At 43.0% G+C, this 27,858-nt stretch overlaps 2 protein-coding genes across 5 annotated transcripts; one reads left to right on the top strand and one right to left on the bottom strand.

Moving 5' to 3' along the window:
- On the bottom strand, nt 1-23,044 carry TMBIM6 (transmembrane BAX inhibitor motif containing 6). 4 transcript variants are annotated; one of them, XM_009003746.5, is made up of 10 exons: nt 22,297-23,044; nt 11,018-11,105; nt 9,846-9,954; nt 7,387-7,507; nt 5,906-5,954; nt 5,676-5,773; nt 5,398-5,477; nt 4,926-5,026; nt 3,054-3,129; nt 1-2,000 (listed from the first exon to the last, which is right to left on the bottom strand). In XM_009003746.5, exons 2-10 carry the CDS (start codon nt 11,071-11,073, stop codon nt 1,977-1,979), a joined length of 714 nt encoding a protein of 237 aa, XP_009001994.1. In that variant the 5' UTR covers nt 11,074-11,105; nt 22,297-23,044; the 3' UTR covers nt 1-1,976. The 4 variants fall into 4 exon arrangements, with proteins under 4 accessions (XP_009001994.1, XP_002752451.2, XP_078192837.1 ...); XM_002752405.7 differs by having other exon boundaries at nt 22,477-23,044; XM_078336711.1 differs by having other exon boundaries at nt 22,504-23,044.
- Nucleotides 22,455-27,858, top strand: LOC103795220 (interferon-induced transmembrane protein 3). The gene is given in 5 exon segments (XM_054238549.2): nt 22,455-22,691; nt 22,963-23,360; nt 27,180-27,541; nt 27,544-27,581; nt 27,583-27,858. Coding segments are annotated over 3 exon segments (453 nt in total). The 5' UTR covers nt 22,455-22,691; nt 22,963-23,360; nt 27,180-27,207; the 3' UTR covers nt 27,664-27,858.

Raw genomic sequence — 27,858 nt, 5'->3', positions numbered from 1 at the left:
AAAGGTTAACGAATTTTATTTTTTACAAATTAAGACTATGTAGATTTCATATATTTCTGAATCAAAAACACCTTTGTCTTCACAGTATGAGTTAGAATGCAGCCTGAGCTGAAAATTAAGGAACTAGAAAAGAAAGTGGTAATTAGAGATAACTGTATTTTAAAAATCTGTTAGGCATTTTTTTTTAAAAGTAGTTTTTTTTTTAAAATATCTTGTCATTCTTGGCACTGTTTCTAAAGAACTCCATTAGTCCAAGCAATAAAAGCACAGAAGTAGAGTTTGGCTTCAAGAGATGTAACTCAAATTCTTGGGCCTGGCAGAGAATCACCAAATTTATGGAGAGGTGCTAACAGGGGTTTAATAGGAAGAAAGTCCCTTTATTAAGTTATCAAGCCAGAGGCTGGAGGCAGCAGCTAAATCAGAACAGCATCCTCAGTGAAAGTGAGCCATTCTGGGTGGCATGCCACTCCAGGAATAAACACAACTTGGAAACAAATGGTTTCATAGGATAGCACAGTGACATGGTGCACTGTGAACCCACAGCCACTGTGTCAAACTGTGCACTGGTTGTGAATAAGGACAGCCAAAAATTATGTCCTACTGGTAATGAGCTTTCAAAGGCTCGATCCTCTCACACTGTAGCCCTGTAGAGCAGCTCAGAGAAACAATCACGCCCCACACTGGCCCCTCTGTGGGCAGCTGTTTGTGGCAGCCCACAGGGAAGGAGCTGGAGATCGCCATTAGAACTGTCCACCCACACTTGGAAGCCAAAAGCTGCAGGGATTGGGGCTCTCACTGGTTTGGTCACCGAACTCCTGCCTAAAAGGCCACAAATTTCCGGAAAATAGGTAACAGACCAAAAACTAAAGTGCATCAGTAAAGTGAACATTTATCTACTGCTCCGAATCTCTGGCTTGACTTCACCAATTGGTATTCTAGTTCGGGATAGACTAAAATGCACTGAAGGACTATTAGGATTGCTGCCTCCTACGTTATCACAGCCCCGTTCAACAAGGAACCGCTTGGTTAGTAAAGATTTTGCTCCCCGCTGCCCCAAACAGGTCTGGCAGGATTGGTTACAATGAGCTTCAGAGGTTCAACCATTCCCTTTCCCTATCCTTGCTCTCTTGGGACACTTAATCATAGCTACCTAGTAGAGAACATTCGGTAAGGGGATAACCAACTAAAAAAACAAAAACAGGGCAAGTTTAGGGGAATCCTACGATGGTGTACCTTGAGATATATAATCAGCCTTTTGAAAAATGCCTGACAAGAATTAGTCTTCCCTTTGTGCTGCTGGTCTTCCCCACCCATGGATGGAAGCAGGCTGACTGGCTGAGGGTCAGGCAAGGGGTGGGAGAGGAAACACACAAAAATCCACATTACTTTTGTGAAGGCAAAGCAGAAAGGTATGTTTGCCAGACCAGCGTGGGCAGCTCAGAAAAAGCAAAGCATCCACCAGAAGAGGCTCTCCATTTTCTTTGTAGGGCCTGACAGTTCAGATATAACAAGGCTGAGTTAACAATGGGACAGTGAACTTCTTTCCAATGGAAAACTCATGGCCCAGTCCCATAGGAACTGTGTGCATACCTAACAATGATAAGGAAGGAAGGGCCGGGTGGCTATACCAAACAGTCAGGTCCACTGGTGGGAAAGTGGACTCCTGAAGTTAGCGTCTTCTGCTAGTCCCAACTCCTCATCACAGCGAGTTGGCTGCCTGAGCAGAGGAAGAGGCTATGGATGGGGCTAACAAAAAAGGGAGCGAGGAGAACCCCAGGAAGACGAAGCCAAACTCCAAACTATATTCTGCTAATCAGTTTTTTGATCAAAAAATTCAAAATAGAGGAAACCACAAAGTACAAAAGCTTTTCTGATGCTTTTCATTATCACAGAACACACCACCTGTAATGTGTGCGAAAAGGAAATGAGGGGTGGAAGGAGAGTAAGTCAAATTCAGGAAAGGCTGGATGGTCACTTCATTTCTTCTCTTTCTTCTTATCCTAGAAATGGAGAAAAATCACCCAATTAATTTTTGACATTTGACATTCAAGCTAAAACTCTTGAGTGAGCATTTAGTTTGGGTCAGAAGGGAGGCAGACAATTAAAAAGGAATGAGAAATGCTTCCTTAGCTCAGCAAGAACTGAATCTTAACCACGTCCTACTGGTGGTTCCCAAAGTTGCCAACAGACCTACCGAGAATAAAGGTTAAGCAGCTGTCCCCACCCCCACCACAGGAGTGCCTAGGTGGGCTGCCTGACCACTCAAGGCTATTCACAGTCACCACAGCTCAGATCCCAATGGCGAAGGCTGCAGATGGCACTCTATCCTAGAAGAGTGAAACTAGAGGCCAAGACCACCAAGCATCCATTAGGCCCAGGAAGTACTCCACTCTGCAAGGTGAGCATGAGTCTTTGGCATGAACTGACATTCAGAAATAATTTGGTCCAGAAGAATTCTTCATTCAGTCTTGGGTGAAAGCTCAATGTATTAAGGAATAAAAATTGAGTTGCTTGGTGCTCAGCCCAACTATGGCACGGCCTAGACAGAGACAGCAATCCTATCTGGTCAGCTGCTCCCACTACCATTGTACTGTCTCTAGTTCCGTAATACAAGGTCTGCCAAAAACAGCTCGTTTGTTCCCCACTGCTGGACTACACTATATTTGATACCCATTAGCCCTATATACAATGCTTCCTTGGAAAAAAAATTAAGACTAACAAATGGATTAAATTAGTCTACTTCTGAAATTTACAAATGTCCTCCATAGTACCTTTCTCTGAGTCACAATTATATAGCCTTTAAATTCTTCATATAGTAGGTTATGTTTACTGCCACTGAAGCGCTTTTCCCTTTGATACTAAGCTCAGGGATTAGTTTAAAAAAAAAATTTTTTTTTTTTTACTTGTTGCTTTTTCTCTAACAATTGAAGACTTGTGATTTACCTCTTACTCGGTGGCCTGCCTTACAGTTATGCTGGACCTACACAGTGTGCGAGCACATGCCAAGCCAAGGAGCCATCATTCTCTCATCTTTGGGTTGTAGGCTAACTAACCTTTTCGTTCAGGGCCAGGATCATCATGAGTTTTCTGAAGAGAGTAATGAAATCTAAGAAGAGATCAATGCAGTGCCTGAAACGCAAGAACCAGATTAGGATCTGTACTTCAGACTTTCTTTTATCCACAAGCACACAAAGATGCAGAATATAAACCCCACCTCCATCCCCACAAGCCAGCTTCTCCCACACTTTACCCCCAACTAAAGAAGTAAAACTCTGGTGTCTGAGATCCTTTTAGACTCATCTAAATCCTGTAGCATACAGAAAAGAGACTGGGCCGGGTACGGTAGCTCACACGTGTAATCTCAACATTTTTGGAGGCCGAGGCAGGTGGATTACTTGAGCCCAGGAGTTTTGAGACCAACCTGGGTAACACAGCAAGACCCATCTCTATAAAAAATACAAAAATTAGCAGGGCATGGTGGCATGCGCCTATAATCCCAGCTACTTAGGAGGCTGAAGTGGGAGGAACACCTGAGCCTGGGGAGGTTGAGTCTGCAGTAAGCCATGACAGTGCCACTTGCCTACTGCAGCCTGAGTCACAGAGCAAGCCCTGTCTCAAGGGCTTTGAACTCTGCAGAGGTCCATCTGTGAACCCTGAACTACCATTAATTAGTCATGAGACTTTGAGAGAATCACAACATTTAAAGAAATGTGGGCTGGGCGTGGTGGCCCATGCCTGTAATCCCACCATTTTCAGAGGCCAAGGAAGGCATTTTGCTTGAGGCCAGGAGTTCGAGACCATGGCCTCACAGGGCAACAAGGTGAAAACAAGAAACGTCTCCACTAAAATTACAAATATTAGTTAGACATGGTGGTGAGCACCTGTAATCCCAGCAAGTAGGGAGGCTGAGGCATGAGAATCACTTGAACCCAGGAGGCAGAGGTTGCAGTTGCAGTGAGCCAAGATCACCACTGCACTCCAGCCTGGAAGACAGAGCAAGAATCTGTCTCAAAAAAAAAAGGTGGCTGGGCGTGTTGGCTCAAGCCTGTAATCCCAACACTTCAGGAGACCAAGGCAGGAGGATTGCTTCAGACTAATCTGGGCAATACAGTAAGACCCCATCTCTATTAAAAAAATAAATTAGCCCACATGGTTATGTGTGCCTGTTGTCCCAGCTACTCAAGAGGCTGAGGCAGGAGGATTGTTTGAGCACAGGAAATTCAGGCTGCAGCAAGCGTGTTCATGGCACCACACTGCCTGGGCAACAAAGCAAGACCCTGTCTCTAAATAAGAGTGTATCTTCTACTCATTGTTTAACGTTTAAAGAATACAGAAATATAAAGAGAAAAAGGAGAACCATCTCTTTCCTGTTCCTCTGCCTGGAGATAGCCACTAAAGATATGTAAATATATTAGCCCCCTTCCCCCTCCTTTTTCTGAGACAGGGTCTTGCTGTTACCCAAGCTGGAGTGCAGTGGCACAATCTTCGCTCACTTCAACATCTGCCTCCTATGTTCAAATGATTCTCGTGCCTCAGCCTCCTGAGTAGCTGGGATTACATACATGTGCCACCATGCCCAGTTACTTTTTTTGTATTTTTAATAGAGATGAGATTTCACCAAGTTGCCTAGGCTGATCTCAAACTTCTGAGCTCAAGGGATCTGCCTGCCTCAGGCTCCCAAAGTGCTGGGATTACAGGTATGAGCCACCACACCTGGCCTATCAGCCCAGATTTTTAAAAAATTTGAAGTCTTTAGGAATTGAGGAAGATTATGGGACACAGTTCCAAAAACCATAGGTTTCCTACCACATACACCCCCAAAGCTTGGACACCTATGTTCAGCCAATAACAAACTAAGTTTAGCTGTGGAATGGAAAAATGTGCCTCAACCTTCATGCTTGTTAAAGACTAGTTCCCACACTTACCAGATATAATCTTGATCTCCATTTTCAGCCTTTTCAATAATGAGTTGAGTATCAAAAAGGACAAAGCCACACATGACCACCAGTCCCACATATAGGTTTGCCTAACAAAAGAATGAGATGAAGTTACTATATAGCAGAAAGTTGTAGATTAAAAAAAAAAAACAGCCATACTTTCTGGCTCATGGTCACTTGAAAGTACATCAAATGTTAACCCTATGAACATTACCATTCATGAGAACAGCAGCCTAGGGTGAAGAACCACATTACTTCCCTAGTCACAATGCTGCACTGGTCACTGGAAGAGTTTCAATCATTTTAACAATTAGCCACTGTTGGAATGGCCTTATACAAATGGTCTCTGAGCAAACCATTTTCTCTTAGCAATGCCCAACCTTATGCAGCCTGTGTGGCAGAAGGCTCCATCCTATGAAGGTGAATGGCAAGGCTTAGAAAGTCCTATGCAAAGTCTTACTTGGAAAAGCCAAATGGATCCAAAGAAAACATTCCCCAGGGAAGACAAAAGCAATAGGCTCAGGGCTGACATCAAGATACCTGTAAGACACAGCAAAAAGCTTTCTTGAGAGAAGCAAAGTAAAGCAATCCCATTAAAGCCATTTCTTAACTTTTCCCAGAATGAAGGTTTTTAATCTCAATTCGATAGTCACAAAGGAGTTAGGGGTGAGGAAGGAGTGCTAGTGAGAATTCTGGCTAAAGAGAAGCCTCATTCCATGTTTCCCAGTTCACACTTACCTCCCAGAAAGAGGTAGCTACGACGCTTGGCATAGAGTGCACTCAGGGTAAAGCAGGTGAAGATCATTGCTGTGCCCATGAAAGCGGTGGGAAGGATACTGTTAGAGGAAAAAGACCATTAGATTAATGGTATACAGATATCTCGTCTATCTGTATATAGATATACAGCCTACATTTAGAAGGTATATTCATAAAGATAAAAGAACATAAAACACTACCAAAAGAGTTACCTGGGGTTGATGGCAATGCAAAACTCCAGGGCAGGGCCCAGGCCAACTCCTAGAAAACAAAAAACCCAGAACACAGTATTACCATCAATTCTTGAATAGGATCCTCATACAAAAGCTGATCCCAAAGTATAGGCATACTCATGCTCTTAACAAACGTGGCCTAAGAATTAAATCTCTCTCCCCTCCTCCATTAATTGTTTTCAATAAAATGTATACTTGACTGCATTTTTCTTTTTAGATGTAGCTGCAAAACTGTCATCATAGCTGAAAATCATGGATGACCCCAGGGAGGGAACAGAAATTAGAAGAAAATAAAACAGGCATGTCAAACATTTCAGAGCTAGAGTGATGTGAGATAGTGATATAGGCCAGATCGGGAATTGAACAGAAAAAAAGGACAAGGAGCAAAACACTGCCTCGTGGCCGGCAACCTTGTAGTCATGCAGGACTGACTCCCCTTTGTAGCAAAGAAAAGCCAGACTGATTCTGCAGGTGGACACCCGCCAACGGGAGGGCAACCAACCTGTTCCAGCTCTAACATTTCTTTCATTCTAGTTACTTTCCTCTTTCCTTCTGATAATTCCAGCCCTTAATGCCTTCAAAAACTAGCTTGCCCTGACCCAAAAATCTTAATCCCTACATCTCCTTTCTAAAATTTCTCCAACACTATATAGATTAGATTGTCACTCAGAACAAGCTGTTCTAATTCAAATGTTGTTTTGCAAATATTTTTATTATATAGCTTGAGTCTTGTTTTCTTTATGACAATTCTAGAAGAGCTGTGCTTTTAATTCTTTTCTTGAGAATCAGCAAAGTGTCCACAATGGATCTCAATGTATAGTTCTAATGCACTGTCTGTAAGACTCAGAACAGAAGCTCCTATGATAGTTGCCACTGTGGGTCCAACTAAGTCAGATTTTCAGGTCTCATTTATTAATAGTTCATGTCTACTATTAACATGTTACCTAAGCTCTTAAACCTCATTTGTTCAAGTACACAATGCCTTTTTTTTTTGGACACAAAAATATAGTCACAATGGCTACTCAGAAAGAGTTTTCCCTATGGATGGGGAAACAAGATTAACCTATGTGAAATTAGAAAGCAGGCCAGGAGGCCAGGCACGATGGCTTACACCTGTAAATCCCACCATTTTGGGAGGCCGAGGAGAGTGGATCAGGAGGTCAAGAGCTGGAGACCAACCTGGCAAACATGGTGAAACCCCGTCTCTACTAAAAATACACAACTTAGCCGGGCATGGTGGTGCATGCCTGTAATCCCAGCTACTCAAGAGGCTGAGGCAGGAGAATCACTTGAACCTGGGAGGTGGAGGTTGCAGTGAGCCGAGATCGTGCCACTGCACTCTCTAGCGTGGGTGACAGAGTGAGACGCTGTCTCGAAAATAAGAAGGAAAAAAAAGGGCTAAATAAGAGATACTGAAAATATAGTTTACCCCCTCAAAATTAGACAAATTCCTAATGTACCTGTAAGGAAAGCAAATCCAGCAAGAAGTCCCAGTCTTTTTTGCTCAGTTTCATGGCTGTGAGGTGTTGCCATCAGCCAAATCATCAATATCAGGGAGCCCAAAGCAGACAGCAGGCCAGCCTGTCAGAGTCATAATCAGTCAATTATTAAACACTTGAAAGTTTCAAATTTATTTTGCAAGTGACCTTGATTGGGTTCAAATACTCATCTGAACTTCCTAACATTTGCTTTTAACTTGGAGGCAGGGGAAAAAGTAGTGTTTTCTCAGGGGTGGGGCTGAGGAGAGAACCCAGAAGGCCTGAAGCATAGTCAGGACCATGGTGGACGCTGGAGGTTCTTCTGTCTTTGGTAGTTCTTCAACTACAGTACAACTACGCAAGTCAAACTATTAGTGAGTCTTTCCCCAAAAAACAGAAAAGATGAAATCAATGAAAACAAGTGCGTGAAGCACATTCCATCTGTAGAACAAATAGAAATGATCCCTTTTTGATCACTTAAAACAAACAAAAAACCCAAAAACCCCAAACACCAAGATGCATATATATAAAGAAGACTGTAAACTAGCCAAAGTTTTAAGTAGTTATTTCTGGAAGCTGAGATTATGGAATTTTTTTTTAAATTTTAAATTGAGATGGGATTTCACCATGTTGGCCAGACTGGTCTCGAACTTCTGACCTCAGGTGATCCGCCCACCTCGGCCTCCCAACGTGCTGGGATTACAGGACAGGCGTGAGCCACCGTGCCGAGCCGAGATTAAGGAATTTTTAAAAATACTTCCTTCTCATTGCTAGTCTGTTTTCTGAATTTTCTAAAATGAACAAATATTAGCTTTGTAGTAAGTTTTTTTTTTTTAAACGCAAGTGGGAAAAGCTACAGGCATTAGAAAAGAGAGAAATCATTAAGGATGAATGTAGACACTGGAGTTCCATCCTCCGTTTAAAGGAAGAAGCTGATTCTCATTTACAGTGTTTATGTTATAAAGTCACAGTGGACAATAAATTAGTATGCCCCTTGTTCCTGGGGTAAATACAAGGTAGGTAGGTTCTGCAAGCCTATGGTTACAATATTTTCATCAAATGATCAATAGATATTTTGTTTTATGTGTGTTTCCACTTAAGGACACCTCATTTGACATTATTTTTGATTCATTAACATTGAACTTGCAGTCACAACAGCAGTATAACTCATGCTGGAATGAAGCTTATCTAATATTTTCTTCATAAGGCACGTTACAGTCTTTCTGCTCTTAGGAATACTAGACAGCACTTCAGCACTATGCTGTCTGCATTCTGAACAGCAAAATTAAACGAAGCATGGTGGCATGCACTTGTAATTCCAGCTACTTGGGAAGTTGAGGTGGGAGGATCCCTTGAGCCCAGGAGTTTGAGACCAGCTAGGACCACACAGGAAGACCCCCACTCAAAGAAACCAGCAAAATTACCAATAAAAAGCACAAAAATGCAAAGAAAGTGGCACTAAATGACCATGAAAAGAACATTTGTTTACAATATGAGAATTGAAACAAGACGGCAGACTACTGCCGTGTTCGACCTCAGCTGACAACACTGCACAGCAGGGTGACTCAACTTTTTCACCACTCTGTGCATGCCTGCAATAAGTGCCATGAGTATTTATTTTGGGGTTACAAATTTTAACGAGTAGGTAAATTCACAAATATGTTATCTGTGAATAACAAGGATTGATTTGTATTTTACTACGTTACTTAAGGGCTAACCTTGCCTAAAACTCAAGTGATCAAAGCCCTAGCCTTTGAGTGTCTAGATAATTTTTCACACAATCCCTGCTGGAAGATGCCTGAACATAAGGATAGCTCTCAGCAGTGGCAAATGCCAACAGAGGCCCACCTCTACATTTATGCTAAAAAGGATACTCCACAAAGGAACAGGACTATGTTAGTGAGTCTTCACACTTTCTGGTTATTCCTCAAACTGTACCTTCTACTCCTACTGACCAAACCCAAATTCTCCCTCAACATAGGAAAAACAAATTGTTGAAGGTTTTTACCCAACAATGCAGACAACAGTTATCAGAAAATAAAATGGGTCAATTTCTTAAAGGTCTCAATCTTGCCTCTCTTGATAATTAATCATACAATCAGTATTTTGTAAGGAAGAATGGAGGAAAAGATAAAAAGGCTTCTGTGCAGAAGAATCCCAGCATGCATGTCATGTGTCTACTCAGTGGATGGGAGTCCTGTAGGTCAGAAGCACATCATTCAATGCCAACGGTTAAGACACTCTGTTTTTAGTATCTAGGGGGGGGACAGTTGCCAGAAAATTAAAATGGCTTTACATGTCCTGATTTAATGGCTGAGTTTAAATCCTAAACTACTGATAAAGATTAAAGAGAGGAACAGGGTCCTTGGACCACCTCGCTGAGCTGGTTTTTTCCTAACACAATTTGTACCACAGCAACCAGGAGAGAAAACTATTCTTACCTGAATGAAATGAGTGATCACATGGACATAGGCCCCCGCAGCCGCCACAAACATACAAAGGGCAAAACTTGCGTAGACCTTCTTCAGGTGCTGCTGTGTTGAGGGGGTTCTAAGAAAAGAATGTGAATAAGAGAAATCACTCTCACACCAATCTCATCTTTAAGCTAAGAAGAATCATTTCTCTCTCTTTCCCTTCCTGGGAATATGTAAAAGTTCTGTTACAAATAGTTTAAAATACTTTCAAGAAAGCATAAAATAATAAAAAAGATTATTATTATTTTTTTTTTTTGAGACAGAGTTTCGCTCTTGTTACCGAGGCTGGAGTGCAATGGCGCAACCTTGGCTCACCGCAACCTCCGCCTCCTGGGTTCAGGCAATTCTCCCGCCTCAGCCTCCCGAGCAGCTGGGATCACAGACACGCACCACCATGCCCAGCTAATTTTTTGTATTTTTAGTAGAGACAGGGTTTCACCATGTTGGCCAGGATGGTCTTGATCTCTTGACCTCGTGATCTGCCTGCCTCGGTCTCCCAAAGTGCTGGGATTATAGGCTTGAGCCAACCGTGCCTGGCCAAAAAAGATTGTTTTTAAAATAGGTTAACAGAGCCAGGTGCGGTGGCTTATGTACTGTAACCCCAGCACTTTGGGAGGCTGAAGTGGGCGGATCACCTGAGGTCGGGAGTACGAGACTAGCTTGACCAACATGGAGAAACCCCCATCTCTACTAAAAATACAAAATTAGGTGAGCATGGTGGCACGTGGCACATGCCTGTAATCCCAGCTACACGAGAGGTTGAGTCAGGAAAATTCCTTGAACCTGGGAGGCGGAGGTTGCAGTGAGCCGAGATTACACTCCAGACTGGGCAACAAGAGTAAAAACTCCATCTAAATACAAAAAAAAAAAAAAAGAAGAAAAAAATAGGTTAACAGAATTTTAACTGTTGAGTAAGACCAAAAGCCCAACATTATAAATACTCAGTAACGAAGCTAGAATAAATGCCTTTCCAGTAACCACACAGCAACCTTTAGAATCTGGACATTTTCATCAGGGTCTCTGGATTCCGGCCCAGTTAATTTGTTAGCTTATATATACAAAAGTTATAAACGAGGAAAAGGGAAAAAGAGATATGAAAAGAAATGCAATACAAAACCAGTGAAGATCAAAACACTTACATATGAGAAAATTTTAAAAGCGCATCAAAGTTGATCTTTCGATCAAATATGTTCATGGTTCCAGAGTCTGTGCAACACAGCCTCCACTCTGTAGAATAAAGAAAGGTTAGAGTCACTAAGTCACACAATATCACACAAACAGCTTATTTTCTTTAAAAAAGCAACACATAAGTTCAGAAAAATAAAAACTAGCCTAAAGTTCCACAGCCCTAACACAAGCATTTTTATGTTTTCTTCTACATTATATTTGCTATCATAGTCAACCATTTTAAAGAGGACAGAGGAAATGAACCCATCTTCTTCCCTGAACTATTTTGTTACTACCATTTGATTTCTATTCTTTCAGAAGGTAATCTGCACTTTTAAAAGACAGTTAGTTTGTAAGAGAAACCCTCAATTAACAATCTAGTTAATGAGACCTAGACACCGGCACATAAAACAATTTTATGTCATTGTTTCGAAATGCTGAAGAATCCCCTTGGCCGGGCACAGTGGCTCATGCCTGTAATCCCAGCACTCTGGGAGGCCGAGGCTGGCAGATCACCGGAGCTCAGGGGTTCAACACCAGCCTGGCCAACATGGTGAAATCGTGTCTCTACTAAAAACACAAAAATTAGCCGGGCATGCTAGTGTGCTCCTATAATCCCAGCTACTTGGGAGGCTGAGAAAGGAGAATTACTTGAACCTGGGAGGTGGAGGCTGAAGTGTGCCGAGACTGTCCCACTGCACTCCAGCCTGGGAGACAGAATGACTGTCTCAGAAAAAAAAAAAAAGAATTCCCTCACTAGCGGCACCTCAAGGATAAAAAATAAAACATTGACTAGTCCTAACAAAACAAAAACTATAAAGCTGGGTCTGGCACTAAGACTTGCATTTTAAATATATGCATATCAAAATTTCCCACCTAATACATTTTAGAACTGAACTGAAAAGAATCCACAATTTAAAAAAGAGAGGTTCCTACCTCCATAAAAAAGAAATTTATGCAGAAAGGAGGATTGGGGGGGATATTTTTTAACAGTTTCAGAACCTTAGAAAAGTTGGAACAGTACAAAGAATTCACCCAGATTTCCTAAATGCTAATATTTCACCACATTTGCTTCATCTTCTCTCTATATAGCAATATACAGAGACGTAAAAATATTTTTTCCCTAACCACACAGACACAGTGCTCCTAAATATTTCAGTGTGTATTACCTGAAAGCAATGATCAAAATCAGGATATTAATACAGATACAATACTGTTTCTAATCTACAGACTTTATTTAGATTTTTGCCAACTGTCCCAATATCAAAAAGGGCATTTAAAAATTTTTTTTTTGAGACGAAGTTTCGCTCTTGTTACCCGGGCTGGAGTGTAATGGCGCGATCTCGGGTCACCACAACCTCCGCCTCCTGGATTCAGGCAATTCTCCTGCCTCAGCCTCCTGAGTAGCTGGGATTACAGGCACGAACCACCATGCCCAGCTAATTTTTTGTATTTTTAGTAGAGACAGGGTTTCACCATATTGACCACAATGGTCTTGATCTCTTGACCTCGTGATCCACCCGCCTCAGCCTCCCAAAGTGCTGGGATTACAGGTTTGAGCCACCGCGCCCGGCCAAAAAGGGCATTTTTAAATTGAACTATATCCAGGTTAGATCATATCAATACCATAAAATCAAGTTCTTAAGTTTTGCTTCCTCCCCAATTTCACATGCAATCCTAAATAAACATATTCAGTCTATAGTACTAAAGATCGAATCAGAACTTTTATCTTTTCTAAATATAAATCCTCCAAATTCTTATTAGGCCCATAATGCCCAACCATAAATCTACCAAAAAGAAGGGGCAGAGAGAAAGGGATTCAAACACAAAAGGTAAGTTGTATGAAAGGCCACCTACTGAATGAAGCACTCTCTAATCAGCACCCAGCACACTAACAATTAATCTAAGTAATAAAAGTTACACTCCCTAAACAAATTTCCTAAGGAATCCTGGGCCAGTGGAAAGATATAAGCATCATTTGCTTCCCGAGGCTCTCTCCCACAAATGAAACAATCATAATGGCTGGCTTGCCTTCTCTGATTTTTCCTTTCCTTCTCTCATCAACATCCCTACTCACCTCAGAACTTTTGTTAGTTCTGTTCTTAAGGATGGATACAGTGAGAAGCTGCAGAACCTACTAAGGTTGTTGTTCTCTCCTCTGAGTCACACAGATCTGGGCCCTCTTGACCTAGATGGTGCAATTATTGCAGGTTGTTGCAAGGCCAACCACAGCCTTCCATAACCAACATGAATATGAATATATCCTCTAGAGAGCATACTTACAGCATGGCAGAATCCAGCACCTGGAAAGTGTCTTTGTTTAAGGCTTCCATTAACACCCCTAATGACATCCCTAGACAGCACTTGCAACAATACTGAAGCAACCTTCAGAGCCACGTTTCTCAGTATTCACAACAGCAATGCTAAAGAACCTCTTGCTTCTAATCACAAGAATTAAAGAAGGGTCAGGGTGGATCCTCAAACACCTAGGGGATTCTAAGAAAGGGGCAATGCTCATGTAATGAGACTTTGCTCAGTGTAATCAGTTCAAGGGGAGAACTGCAGACCCCCCTTTCTCAGTTACTTCCTTGACATTTCCCAGGGGGTACTTACTGACTGCCTCTTTCTGGTTCTCCATTAACAACTGTTGATGGAAAAACCAAAACCTTCAAAGGCTGTGTGGGTTGGGGGAGAGATGTCAAATAGCAATTTAACTTTAATAGAAGCTTATGGTTTGAAATCATTAAAAAATAACTAAAACTTCTGTTTTCCAATATCACTATTTCACAATTTAAGTGAAATACGTAACTACCAAATATTATAGATGCAAAAGTGCACAGCAATTGTAATAGCTTTATGAGGAAAGAAATAAACCTGGTAAAGTACAGATGGTCCCTGATGTACCAAGGTTGACCTATCACTGGGAGAAATAAATACCCATTCAGTACATTCCTTGATTTGCAATGGATTATATCTGGATACACCTATTGTAAATAAAAATGACTTACAGGTTGGCTGCAGTGGCTTATGTCTGTAATCCCAGTACTTTGGGAGGCCAAGGCAGGTGGATCACGTGAGATCAAGACCAGCCTGGCCAACGTGGTGAAACCCCATCTCTACTAAAAACACAAAAATTAGCTGGGTGTAGTGGCATAAGCCTGTAGTTGTAACTACTTGAGAGGCTGAGGCAGGAGAATCAGTTTAATCTGGGAGGTGGAGGGAGGTTGCAGTGAGCTGAGATCACATCACTGTACACCAGCCTGGTCGACAGAGTGAGACTCCGTTTCAAAAAACAAACTCCGTTTCTTTTTGTTTGACTTACAAAAAGAAAAGGACTTACATTTTTCAACTTAACAATATTTCAACATTTTCAACTTAGGTTTTTTTCCCAAATGCAGCCCGTCTTAAGTTGAAAAGCATCTGTATACATTTAACGTATATGACACAATGTACAGATGACAATTTATTTCAGAAATGTTAAAATGTGAGAGGAAATACGTAGGTCTTATAATATGATAGTTTGCTCTAGATCTGTTCCAAATAGACAAGAACTAATTATACAGAGAAGTAATGAGATAAAACTGTTCTGACAAGTTTTGCCAGATAGGATAAACTTACCAAGTTTCAATCTTAGCTTCAACTAGTTAAGCTCAGAAAAGATACCTACATTTCAGTGGCCAATAAGCAAACTCAGCCAAACAAGATTAAGTTGCACTCATAAGTCAAAAACAGCAGCTCTCATATCAAGTATTCTCCATCCTAGGAGCAGTCAGCTCTCAACAGAGCTTGAAGTATTATATTCAATACCATTAACCAGGTAACTCAGCCAACATTCCAGAGGAGCCCACAGTTAAATGAAAATCTTTGTTTTAAAAAAACACGTTTAAAAAAACACATTACAACATGTTATGTATATTTTACCAAAATAAAGAAAAAAAGTACATTACAAGTTGCTAAAACAATTCAATACAGCAGTCCCATCACACCTCTAAGCCTCTTACAATTCAACTGTAAAACCGAGAGGAGGGGTTATTTACATAGAATACAATGTGGATAGTGCCTCCAGGAGTTGTGGAAACTTTGCCTATACAGCATTTGTAAATGAGAAGTAAACGTTCAGGAGTTAATCACAACCAAATTCCTCTAATTTCATTCAGAGCCTCGTGTTAAGCCTTCATAAACCTTCATCCTGGGAGAGGAAAACCTGTCTGAAGGTGTCAACATGTCATGCAAATACAGCTAAAGTTTTGCATTCTGTGGTACCACTGACCAGCCTCTTCTGCCAGAGCCATGCAAAAACAAAAAGCTAAGAGCTTAATAAACAGCTTTCCCAAGAAAAAACAAGTAAACAAATTGTTTTGAATTAGATATTCCTGCGATCTGCTTTTGCTTGTGAAGGGAGGGACAGCAGGGGCTGGAAGGAGACAGGTATTCTTAGCAGTAGACATCTAGGTCATGTTAAATCCCTTGTTGTTTTGTTCTAGGTATCTCCCTTTTCTTTCTCCTAAAATGAAAGACTATTATCAAGGGTCAAGCCTTAAATTAAAAAAAAAAATTATCTTCAATACTATTCCCACACACCTAGGAACTACAGTAAATATGAAACATGCTGAAGTAGCCAAAAGCTATGCAAAACCAAACTATCATGGATTTAGTATGCATTCTATGCAATGATGGAGCCAGGATAGACGTTGCCTCAGTGTGTACATTAAAACAGCAAGTCTAAGAAAATACTCTTCATACATTTAATTAAATATCAGTTTAAGTTTTATTAGGAAGACAATAAAATCTTGAGGTTATGTTTACATCCCCCCCCAAAAAAATTAGGCCATGCACAGTGTCTTGCGCCTGTGAGCCCAATACTTTGGAAAGCCAAGGTGGGAAGGTTGCTTGAGCCCAGGAGTTCCAGACTAACCTGGGCAAAATAGCAAGACCTCATCTCTGCAAAAAATAATTAGCTATGTGTGGTGGTGTGTGCCTGTAGTCCCAACTACGTGGGAGGCTGAGGAAGGAGAATTGCTTGAGCCCAGGAATTCCAAGCTGCAGTGAGCCATGATCATGCTACTGCACTCCAGCATGGGAAACAGAGCCAGACTCCGTCTCAAAAAAAAAAAAAACAAAGCAAAAAGGAGGGGGAGGAACTGTTAGTGATTTTTCAGTAGTTTTTTTCTTCTTCTTTTGTGTTTTTGGCTAGGAAAGCTTTCCAATCATTAGTTTTTATTACTAATTTTCATACATTGTATAACCATGTCCCCTGCATGGTGGTTAAGAGTGTCTGCTACTTCTGAATCCTAGTTACTCCCTTAGTGGTGGGACACACAGTAAGCTTCTGGCACTTAACCTCATTGCACTTCAGTTTGCCCTACTATTTGTAAAATAGTAATATATAACATTTCTTACTTCATAAGGTTGAAGATTAGGTGAGATAATAAAGTTCTTAAAATAGCTCTTATACACAGGATGAGTTTAATACACAGTAGCCATTTTTATTACTGGTGTACTAACATTATTACTGGTGTACTCATTACTCCAATGTCTTCAATAGATTATTCTTTTATTTTTTTTTCTTTTCTTCTGGTCATAGCCAAATCCAAAAAGGTTCCAGATTCTTCTCTCTTATGTCTAGTTTTAGCCTGTAATGCCAGCACTTTGGGAGGCCAAGGCAGGTGGATCACTTGAGGTTAGGAGTTCAAGAGCAGCCTGGCCAACATGGTAAAACCCTGTCTCTACTAAAAATACAAAAATAAGCCAGGCATGGTGATGCATGCCTGTAGTCCCAGCTACTCAGGAGGCTGGAGCAGGAGACTCACTTGAACCCAGGAGGCTGAGATTGCAGCAAGATTAGATCACACCATTGCACTCCAGCCTGGGTGACAGAGTAAGACTCTGTCTCCCCCCAAAAAAAAAGTCTGGTTTTAGAATACATCTATCCCAGGCTAATTTACATGTCATGTAAATTAATTTTTTTAAAAAGTACTCAACCATTAACTCACAGGTAGCTATATCCTGAAGGCTTAATATTTACTCAAATATTAAGTAAAATTAATTTGGAGGGGCCAGATGCAGTGGCTCACACCTGTAATCTCAGCACTTTGGGAGGTAGAGGCGGGCGAATCACTTGAGGTCAGGAGTTTGAGACCAGCCTGGCCAACATGGTGAAAGTCTGTCTCTATTAAAAATATACAAATTAGCTGGGCGTGGTGGCACATGCCTGTAATTCCAGCTACTCAGGAGGCTGAGGCATAAGAACTGTGTGAACCCTGGGAGACGAAGGTTGCAATGAGCCAAGAGTGCACCACTGCACTCCAGCCTGGGTGAGGGAGTGAGACTCTGTCTCAAAAACAAAAACAAAAACAAAAACAAAAACAAAACAATTAATTTCGAAGGGGATGGTGGTATTTAAGAAAGGTATAAACTGAAATCTAAAGGCACTTGCAAAAATCTCATTACTGGTTAAAAGTACAGATGCTTGATTCACAATGGAGTTACATCCCAATAATCCCATTGTAAACTGAAAATATCGTTAATTTATGCATTTACTACACATAACCTACCAAACATTATGGCTTAAGCCTAGCCTACCTTACCTTAAATGTGCTCAGAACACATTAGTCTGAAGTTGAGCAAAATCATCTAACACAAAGTCTACTTTATAATAAAGTGCTGAATATCTCATGTAAGAGCATTATACCACATGTCCTTAGCCTGGGAAAAGATGGAAATTCAAAATTTGAAGTACAGTTTTTTTTCCTTTTTCTTTTTTTTTTTTGAGACAGAGTCTCGCTCTGTCCCCGAGGCTGGAGTGCAATGGCATGATCTCTGACAAATGCAACCTCCATCTCCCAAGCAGCTGGGACTACAGGTTCGTGTCACCATGCCTGGCTAATTTTTGTATTTTTAGTAGAGACAGGGTTTCACCATGTTGGCTAGGCTGGTCTCGAACTCCTGACCTCAACTGATCCCCCGACCTTGGCCTCCCAAAGTGCTGAGATTACAGGCATGAGCCACCATGCCCAGCCTGAAGTACAGTTTCTAAGGAACAGGTAGCAATTTTGTATCATTATAAAGTAAGAAATCGTTAAGTCAAACCATCATAAACTGAGAACTGTCTATACTTTTGTTTAAATGGCACACCTCTCCTCCAACACATTTATACCATCTCTCTTGTCCCACAGGGCCATGGGCATTTTGAGACAGGCTAATAGCCACTAAGTGATAATCTGATATGGTAAAGGATTTGATGAAGTAAATGCACAATAGTTTGATGCTTTCCCTGCCACTCCCAGGAGGTAGGTCAGTTCATTTAGGAACAATCCAAGGAACTGCCTTTCAACAAGGGCTGACCTTTAGTCTTTCCATATAGACACCCTAGATGTCCCAGCCTCTGCCTTAACTTGGACCCAAATCCCTGGATTAGCTAATACTGAATCCATCTCTCTAGGGAGCTGTCTCAAAACCAAACCAATAACTGGAGATGAAATTCCTGCTGCCTTCAGTAAATTATTTTTTTGTACCAAACTTTGACACTACTGAATCTCCCTAACAACTTTTTGACAGATACTGAATCCTAAGAAGCCCCCAATATCCTAAATACATAATCTTCTTCCAGCATAAACCAGTAATCTCTCCCCAATAACACCATATTTAGCCCAAATGGGAGCACACATAGATTAGGACAAACAGCACTCTCACTTCACCCTCACTCCTGAAGCTCTTTTTTCAAGTGCTTTGGATTCCAGTTAACTGTGCAGGAACTTCTCACCCTGAGGGCAGAGCTTGCATCTGGTTCAGCTCAGCTATCCCCAAGCTTTAAGGACTACAGAGTCTCTAGAACAAATTTAGACCCTATTATTACCAGATCAAGAGTGCTGCAGCCTCAAATCAATATTCCCCAGCTGGCTCAGAGTAGAACCTACCTCAGAAAGGGTCACTCAAGTAACCTTAAAGTCAAGGGGACAGCCTTTCTCTCCTTGGTCTCAAACACCATCTTTGGAAAACAAAATGTATGTAATAATATAAAAACTACGAAGGGCTGCATGCAGTTTGGTTAGAAACTCTGGAGGAACAAAACAGAGGGGTGGTAGAAGACACTTCTATCAGATTGTACAGCCAGGTCAAAGTAGTAAAGAAAAAAAAATTAGAAGCCAGAGCATCAGAATATTCAGTGGTTTTCCCTAGAGGAAAATAATACCCTTGGGTAGTTCACAAAATAAAATGAAACTCTTCAGGCCAGCAGTAGTACCTCCTATACTAATACTTCTGACTACATTTATATAAGATTTATAACTTTTAAGGTGCTTTTATATACATATCCCCTTTAATTCTCACACATCAACCCAGCAGGAAAATGGCAAGATTAGTCCCACTTTAAATATCTCTTTTAAGTTAAAAAAACAAACAAACAAACAAACAAACAAACAGTGTAATAGTGGCAAGAGAGCATGCATGGTGGCTCAAGCCTGCAATCCTAGCACTTTGGGAGGCTGAGGCCGGTAGATCACGAGGTCAGGAGTTTGAGACCAACCTGACCAACATGGTGAAATTAAAAATACAAAAATCAGCTGGCTCACTGCAACCTCCCATCTCTGCTCATTGCAACCTCCACCTCCTGGGTTCAAGCGATTATCCTGCCTCAGCCTCCTGAGTAGCTGAGATTACAAGGCACATACCACCACATCAGGCTAATTTTTTTATTTGAGTAGAGACAGGGTTTCACTATGTTGGCCACGCTGGTCTTGAGCTCCTGACCTCGTGATCCACCTGCCTCAGCCTCCCAAAGTGCTGGGGTTACAGTTGTGAGCCACAGGGCCCAGCCAACAAATCTTAAAAAAACAAAAAACATACACTGATTCCTAATACATTTTTCTGTATTTTTCAGCATTTGTATAAAGAGCATGAACTACATCTATAAAGATGTAGTTTATAAAGAAAAGAACTTGAAAATGCTATGTGGATTAATTTTACACTGACTTATTCCTTTTTCTTTTTTGAGATGGAGTCTTGCTCTGTGCCCAGGCAGAGATCCGATCTCAATTCACTGCAACCTCTCTGCCTCCCAGGTTCAAGTGATTCTTCTGCCTCAGCTTCCCAAGTAGCTGGGACTACAGGTGGGGACCACCATGCCCAGCTGATTTTTGTATGCCTTTTCTTATTCTCTTAGGAGAGCTGATTCTTATTCTTTAGGAAAAGGGTTACATCTGTAATCCCAGCACTTTGGCAGGTTGAAGCAGACAAATCGCTTGAGGTTGAGAGTTCAAGACCAGCCTGGCCAACACGGCAAAAGCCCATCTCTACTAAAAATAAAAAAATTAGCTGGGCATGGTGGCATGCACCTGTAATTCCAGCTACTCAGGAGACTGAGGCATGAGAATTGCATGAACCTGGGAGGCAGAGGTTGCAGTGATCCGAGATTGCACCACTGCACTCCAGCCTGGGTGAGGGAGTGAGACTCTGTCTCATAATAAAACATAAATAAATAAATCGCTTGAGTCCAGGAGTTGGAGACCAGCCAGGGCAACATGGTGAAATTCCATCTCCACAAAAAAGTACAAATATTAGCTGGGGTTGGTGACACCCACCTGTGGTCCTAGCTACTCAGGAAGCAGGGGTGGGAGGATCACCTAAGCCAGGGAGGTCGAGATTTAAGTGAGCCATGATTGTGTCATTGCTCTCTAGCCTTGAGTGACAGTGAGACTATGACCCCCAACCAAACAAAAAAAAAAAGGAGGAAGGTGGTAATAAGCCATGTTTCCACAACCAGATTTTTTTTAAAATGGAAGAAGGAAACTCTGGATCCAAATTACCGATTGCATTTTTCTTTTTTTTTTTTTTGAGACGGAGTTTCGCTCGTTACCCAGACTGGAGTGCAATGGCACGATCTCGGCTCACCGCTACCTCCGCCTTCTGGGTTCAAGCAATTCTCCTGCCTCAGCCTCCCAAGTAGCTGGGACTACAGGCACGCGCTACCATGCCCAGCTAATTTTTGTATTTTTAGTAGAGACGGGGTTTCACCTTGTTGACCAGGATGGTCTCGATCTCTTGACCTCGTGATCCACCCGCCTCAGCCTCCCAAAGTGCTGGGATTATAGGCGTGAGCCACCGCGCCCGGCCCCGATTGCATTTTTCAAGGGTTTAACTATTCTGTCCCTATTGGAGGAATGCGGCAGAGAATCTAAACGTCAACATATTCTCTTTAAGCCAGAACAGAAAATACTAGACAATAAGGAATAAGAAAACACCGAAGAGTGTAAAAACCATTACAGAAATAGCCCAGCGCGGTGGCTCACACCTGTAATCCCAGCACTTTGGGAGGCCAAGGCGGGCAGATCACGTTAAGTCACGAGTTCGAGACCAGCTTGGTCAACATGATGAAACCCCGTCTCTACTAAAAATACAAAAAAATTTAGTTAAGTGTTGTGACGGGCGCCTGTAATCCCAGCTACTCGGGAGCCTGAGACAGGAGAATTGCTTGAACACGGGAGGTGGAGGTTACAGTGAGCCGAAATTGTGCCAGAAATAACTGTGTATAACGCAGGCCATAAGAAATGTGTTAATACTAGAACTTTGGGAGGCCGAGGTGAGCGGATCACGAGGTCAGGGGTTCGGGACCAGCCTGACTAACATGGTGAAACCTTGTCTCTACTAAAAACACAAAATTAGCCAGGCATGGTGGCGCACGACAGTAATCACAGCAATTCGGGAGGCTGAGGCAGGAGAACCGCTTGAAACTGGAAGGCAGAGGTTGCAGTGAGCCGAGATCGTGCCACTGCACTCCAGCCTGGGCAACAAGAGCGAAACCCCATCTCAAAGAAAAGAAATGTGTTTATGCAATTCCGATAATCTTTCCTGAATTAAATTCTTAAAGCACACAGACAAAATATAAACTATAAATAAATATCAATAACTAACTAGAAAAGTCCATTTGCCATTTACCTTTAACCTTAAAACCCTTGTCTCTTTAAGGCACAGTCAGCCCTTCTACTAAGTTACACATTCACAAGTTGCTAGAACACAGTCTCAAGTTCATAGTGGTTTTTGGTGTGGGAGTGGTCAATGAAAGGCTGATGACTCCAACCAGCCGGGGCTAGCAATGGGTAGTAATTCTACACTTAGTAAATACCAAAGCCTACTTATTACAACAGGTCCAACAAGTAGGCCTAAGATAAAAACAACTGCCCAACGACGCCCTTCCTGAGCAGGCTGAGAAAGACGCCCACAAGGCCCAAGACCAAACAAAGCAAAGCTACCTCACCTGCCCAAAGGTAACCAATCGCAACAGAGCGGGGCCGCCCCGTGGGCCTGCGAAGGTAGTCCCAGCCCCAGCCTCCCTCGCCTCTGCCGTCGGCCAAGAACTAAGGAGCCTCGCGTGTCACAGTAGTGTGTGACATCACCGCCCTGCCGTGACAGGGCAGTCTGTCCGACCAGGCCCTACCTCGAGTCTCGGCTACTGGCCGCTCACCCAGGCTCGACCCGATCCGAGGACCCGGCCGCAGCGGAACAGCAATCGGTTGGGTGGGGTTTCGCTTTCCTTCACTTCGGAAGGACGTGCTCTGAATTTAGGCGATCAAGACTGGGCCAAGGGGCCCTACGTCTACACTTAGCGCAGGAGGACAGGAGAAACGCGGAGCAGGAGGAAGGAAAGGCGGGGTGAGAAGCGGCCTACGCCAGCGCTCTGGCGCAGAATAGGGCCTCGACGCCCCGCAAAACCCCGCAGACTCGTCTCCGCCCCACCCCCGCTCCAGCACTGTTGCGCATGCGCAGCACCAGCTCCCTGGCTTCCCTCCCCGCCCAGTTTTCCTGAGTCTGGTCTCCGAACAGGGCCCCGTTCCCTCAGGGTGCCATTTGTCCGCAGACAGAAGCTGCTCCCACTTTTGCTCAAACAGTAACTGCTAATTCCCTTTCCATTTCTCACTCCCAGTTCGTCCAGTCTTAGCTTCAGACATACCTTCCCAACCCGCCTCTCCAAGGCCGACTTGCACTTCTAACACCGGAAACGCTCTGACTCGCCCACCTCCGCTCCCGACTTTTACCCGGCGTCCTCCCGCGAGGGATGCCCCCCCCAGTGCTCCGCTTAAGACCAGTTCTCATTGGCCGTTGGCCGAAATTCTGCTTTCCATTGGCTGTACGTGCATAAACAACGATTGTAGTTCAGAGGCCTGAGCTTGTCAATCAAGACTCTGGTCACCAACCGCCGACGAAGCAAACGGTCTCCGCCTTTTTACCTTAGTAAGCCAGGTCACGGTGCGCTGCTGCCTCTAATGGAGAAAGTGAAAATGAGCAGGCCCCGCCCGGGACAACCCCACGACTCGTGAGGGGGTAGCATTGCAGTCTCAGTATTCTGGCTTTAGGCTTGTCATGGAATGTTAAAGGGGGAGATTCAGGGAACACATAAAAAAAGTGCCCTCGCAGGTGAAGCTAGAGGAGCTTAAACTTCAGAGTACCTTTGAAAGCTCTGCGACTTCTCCAGAATATGAGAGAAGGAAATAGCCGGATTCCAGAATAGGAGGAAATCCAGAATTTAGGAAATCACTTTCTGGAAAGACAGAACAGTTCTTTTCACTAAATAATACAAATATCCAGAGTATGATTCTCAGTACGCAAACCCAGGTATTCAATTAATAGAAGTTAATTTTCGGCCGGCCGCGGTAGCTCATGCGGTGCCTCAGCACTTTGGGTTGCTGAGGTGGGTGGATCACTTAAGGTCACAAGTTGGAGACCAACCTGGCCAACGTAGTAAAACCCCGTCCCTAGGTCGGGTGCGGTGGCTCACGCCTGTAATCCCGGCACTTTGGGAGACTGAGGTGGGCAGATCACCTGAGGTCAGGAGTTCCAGACCAGCCTGACCAACATAGTGAAACCCCATCTCTACTAAAATACAAAAATTAGCCAGGCGTGGTGGCAGGCGCCTGTAATCCCAGCTACTCCGGAGGCTGAGGCAGAAGAATCTCTTGAACCCAGGAGGCGGAGGTTGCAGTGAGCTGAGATCGCACCATTGCACTCTAGCCTGGTCAATAGGAGTGACTCCGTCTCAAAAACAAAAACAAACAAAAAAACCCCACCTCTATTAAAAATTTTAAAAAATTAGCCGGGCATGGTGGCGCATGCCTGTAATCCCACTACTCAGGAGGCTGAGGTAGGAGAATCGCTTGAACCTGGGGGGTGGAGGGTGCAGTGAGCCGAGATCTCACCACTGCACTCCAGTCTGGGTAAAAAATCGAGACCCCGACTCAAAAAAAAAAAAAAGGTAATTTTCTATAATACAACCTAATATTTACGATAGTACAACATAATATTTACTCTGAACCTCATTCCACCAGCATGGAGAAAAAAAAAGTATTACCAGTCCTTCGTTGGACCCTTGGACCCCAGCATGGAGGTCACTCTCTCAGGCCAAGTGGCTGTTGAGGGTGGGCTGGGGTAGGTAGGCCAGAAGACGAGGGCGGTGACCACCAGACAGCTGTTAGCAGCCCCTTTGGAGACCAAGCCAAGGGAGATCAAAGGGCTGGAATTCTCCCCAGGGCTTTTCCTCAGCAAGAAGCACCACCGGCACAAGATAGAAATTTAGAAATAACAGAAGAAATTTAGACAAGGCATTTGATCAATTTCTTGCTTTTCCTCAGCAAGAAGCACCACCGGCACAAGATATTATAGTAAGGAGTTGCAAAGCTGATAATACAAAGTTTTGAGACTATCAATTTTTTAAAATCTATTTTTGACGAATTTAGCTTTCTAACATCTCTATAAAAATGGTGCAAAATGGTCATTTAGTTGCAAAAAGTATGCAAGTGAAAAATGCAAGACAGGGTGAAGACTTACAGCCATTGTTGCTAGGCAGTTATTATTATTTTTCTGGATTTTGTGATATCTGTGGTTTTTGTCAGTATTTCAAAATCTACAATGATTCTTCTCATTCTCAATATTGACTTTATTATATCATTTAATTCTTTATTATATACGTTTATTTACTCTAAATAAATATTGAATTTATTCATAATTTTAGAGCCCCAAAATTGTATACGTTTCAGGCTCCACAGAGCATATATTCACGCTTTTTGTTTTTTCTTTTTCTGAGATGGTCTCGCTCTGTAGCCTAGGGTGGCATGCACTGGCATAATCTTGGCTCACTGCAACCTCAGCCTCCTGGGTTCAAGTGATCTCCCACCATAGCCTCCTTATTAGTGGGACTAGAGATGCATGTCACCATGCCTGGCTAGTGTGTGTGTGTGTGTGTGTGTGTGTGTGTGTATTTTTGTGATAGAGACAGGGTCTCACATATAGCCCAGGATGGTCTTGAACTCCTGGGCTTAAGTGATCCACCCGCTTCTGCCACCCAAAGTGCTGGGATTACAGGAATGAGCCATCGCGAGTGGCCTAAGCATATATCCACTCTTGATACTCATTTTACAGATTAGGAAACAAGCCCACAGACAGAAAAGGTTGTGGCAAAATAACAAAGAAATTTAGACAAAGCATTTGATCAATGGAGATTAGATCAGAATCCAGGATTTAGGAAATCACTTTCTGGAAGGATAGAATAGTTCTTTTCAGTAAAGAATCTGAATATGCTGGTATGATTCTTAGCATGCAAACCCAGGTCTGCAATTAATAGAAGTTAATTTTATATAATACAACCTCATATTTACTCTGAGCCTTATTCCAGCGGAATGGAAAAAAAGTATTATGAGTCTTCTTGGGATTTCTCTCCCTGCATATGCCTCCCCCATCCACACTAACTTCTGCCATATTCTTGAGGCCAAAGTGCTGGAGAACAGGGCCTATCTGGTCATCAATCCACACAAGTTGTTGCAGAGATTTTTTTTTTTTTTAAATGGAGTTTCACTCTCTTTGCCCAGGCTGGAGTAAGTACTGTTGCGTGATCTTAGGTCACTGCTACCTCCATCTCCTGGGTTCAAGTGATTCTCCTGCCTCAGCCTCCTGAGTAGCCGGGATTATAGGCATGCACCACCAAGCCTGGCTAATTTTTTTTATTTTTAGTAGGCATGGGGTTTCACCATGTTGGCCAGGCTGGTCTCAAACTCCTGACCTCAGGTGATCCACCTGCCTTGGCCTCTTGAAGTGCTAGGACTACAGGTGTGAGCCACTGCACCTGGCCCTGAGATTTTTACCTTTGTACCAGTGCAGCCCTTTCAGGTGCAGCAGCTCTGTTTTCATGCCATACTTAAGGTTCAATCGACCTTTTGTCAGGCTTATATTAAATTATGTGTGTAGAACAAGAGCTTGCTAAGAGTTCTGCCTGTACAGTTTTGAGTAACATAGAGTATTCACTTATTGAGCACCTACAATGTGCCCACTTTAGGCATGTGTAAGTATATCAGCGAACAAAACACAAAAATCACTGCCCTCATAGAGCTTAAATTCTAGCAGAGGGAGAAAAACTAAATAATAAGCATAATAAGTAAATTACATAGTATTGTTAGAGTATAAGGGCTATGAAATAGAGTAGGATAATTGGCATCAGAAGTTCAGAGAGTTGGAAGCTGAGGCAGGTGGATCACCTGAGGTCAGGAATTCAAGGGCAGCATGGGCAACACAGCGAAACCCTATCTGTACTGAAAATACAAAAATTAGCCAGACGTGGTGGCACACGCCTGTAATCCCAGCTATTTGGGAGGCTGAAGCACGAGAATCACTTGAATCCAGGATGTGCAGGTTGCAGTGAGCTGAGATCTTGCCAGCCTGGTGACAAAGTGAGACTCTGTCTCAAAAAAAAAAGGTGGGGGGGAGGTCAGAGAGATAGACATGTAGAAATTACAGAGGTGGTAGGCTTCATTGGGAAATCAGACGTGAGCGATAACTTGGAGGAGGTGGTGGGATTGCACAATGTAGGATCCAAGGAAAGAATATTCCAGGCAGAGGAACGGTAAGGGCAAAAGCCTTAGGTAGGAACATGCCTGGCACAGGTGAAGAGTAGTCAGAAGGCCAGTGCAGCTAGAGTGGTATAAATTAGGGCAGAAGTCACAGGAGACACAGTCAGAGAGGTAGTGCAGTGGGAGCAAATCACGTAGGGGCTTGAAAGACTTAGAAGGACTTTGGGTTTTTTGTTCTAAGGAAATTTGATAACCACTGCAGGGTTTTTAGCAGAGGACTAACATAATCTGACTTACCTTTTTACAGAACACTGGCTGCTGTTTAAAAATAAATCATGGAGGAAGCATCCCAGCAACCCAACCACGACCTGTCTTCCCTGGACACCATGAACCACACCGTCCAAACCTTCTTCACTCCTGCCAGGACCAGCCGTCCCCCAAACTATGAGATGCTGAAGGAGGAACATGAGGTGGCTGCACTGCGGGTGCCCCACAACCCTGCGCCCCTGACATCCACCGTGATCCACATCCAAAGCGAGACCTCCGTGCCCAACCACGTCATCTGGTCCCTGTTCAACACCCTCTTCATGAACTCCTGCTGCCTGGGCTTCATAGTGTTCGCCTACTCCGTGAAGTCTAGGGACAGGAAGATGGTTGGCAACCTGACGGGGCCCAGGCCTACGCCTCCACCGCCAAGTGCCTGAACATCTATCTGGGCCCTGATTTTGGGTATCATCATGACCATTCTGCTGATCATCATCCCAATACTGATTCTGCAAGCCTATCAGTAGATCCAGAGGAATCATCCTGGCCAGGGGCTCTGCCTGTGACCTGTCTCCCACGTACTCCAGCTTCCATTCCTCGCCCTGTCCCCAGTCAATCCTGTATCAGCCTTTTACCCTCACACACTTTTCTACAATTGTGTTCAATAAAGTGCACATGTTCCTGGTAATAAATAAATAAATAAATAAATCATGGAGGGCCAG

This window comes from Callithrix jacchus, chromosome 9 (assembly GCF_049354715.1).
Source record: "Callithrix jacchus isolate 240 chromosome 9, calJac240_pri, whole genome shotgun sequence".
Taxonomy (NCBI): domain Eukaryota; kingdom Metazoa; phylum Chordata; class Mammalia; order Primates; family Cebidae; genus Callithrix; species Callithrix jacchus.
This window is presented reverse-complemented; position numbering and strand designations above follow the sequence as displayed.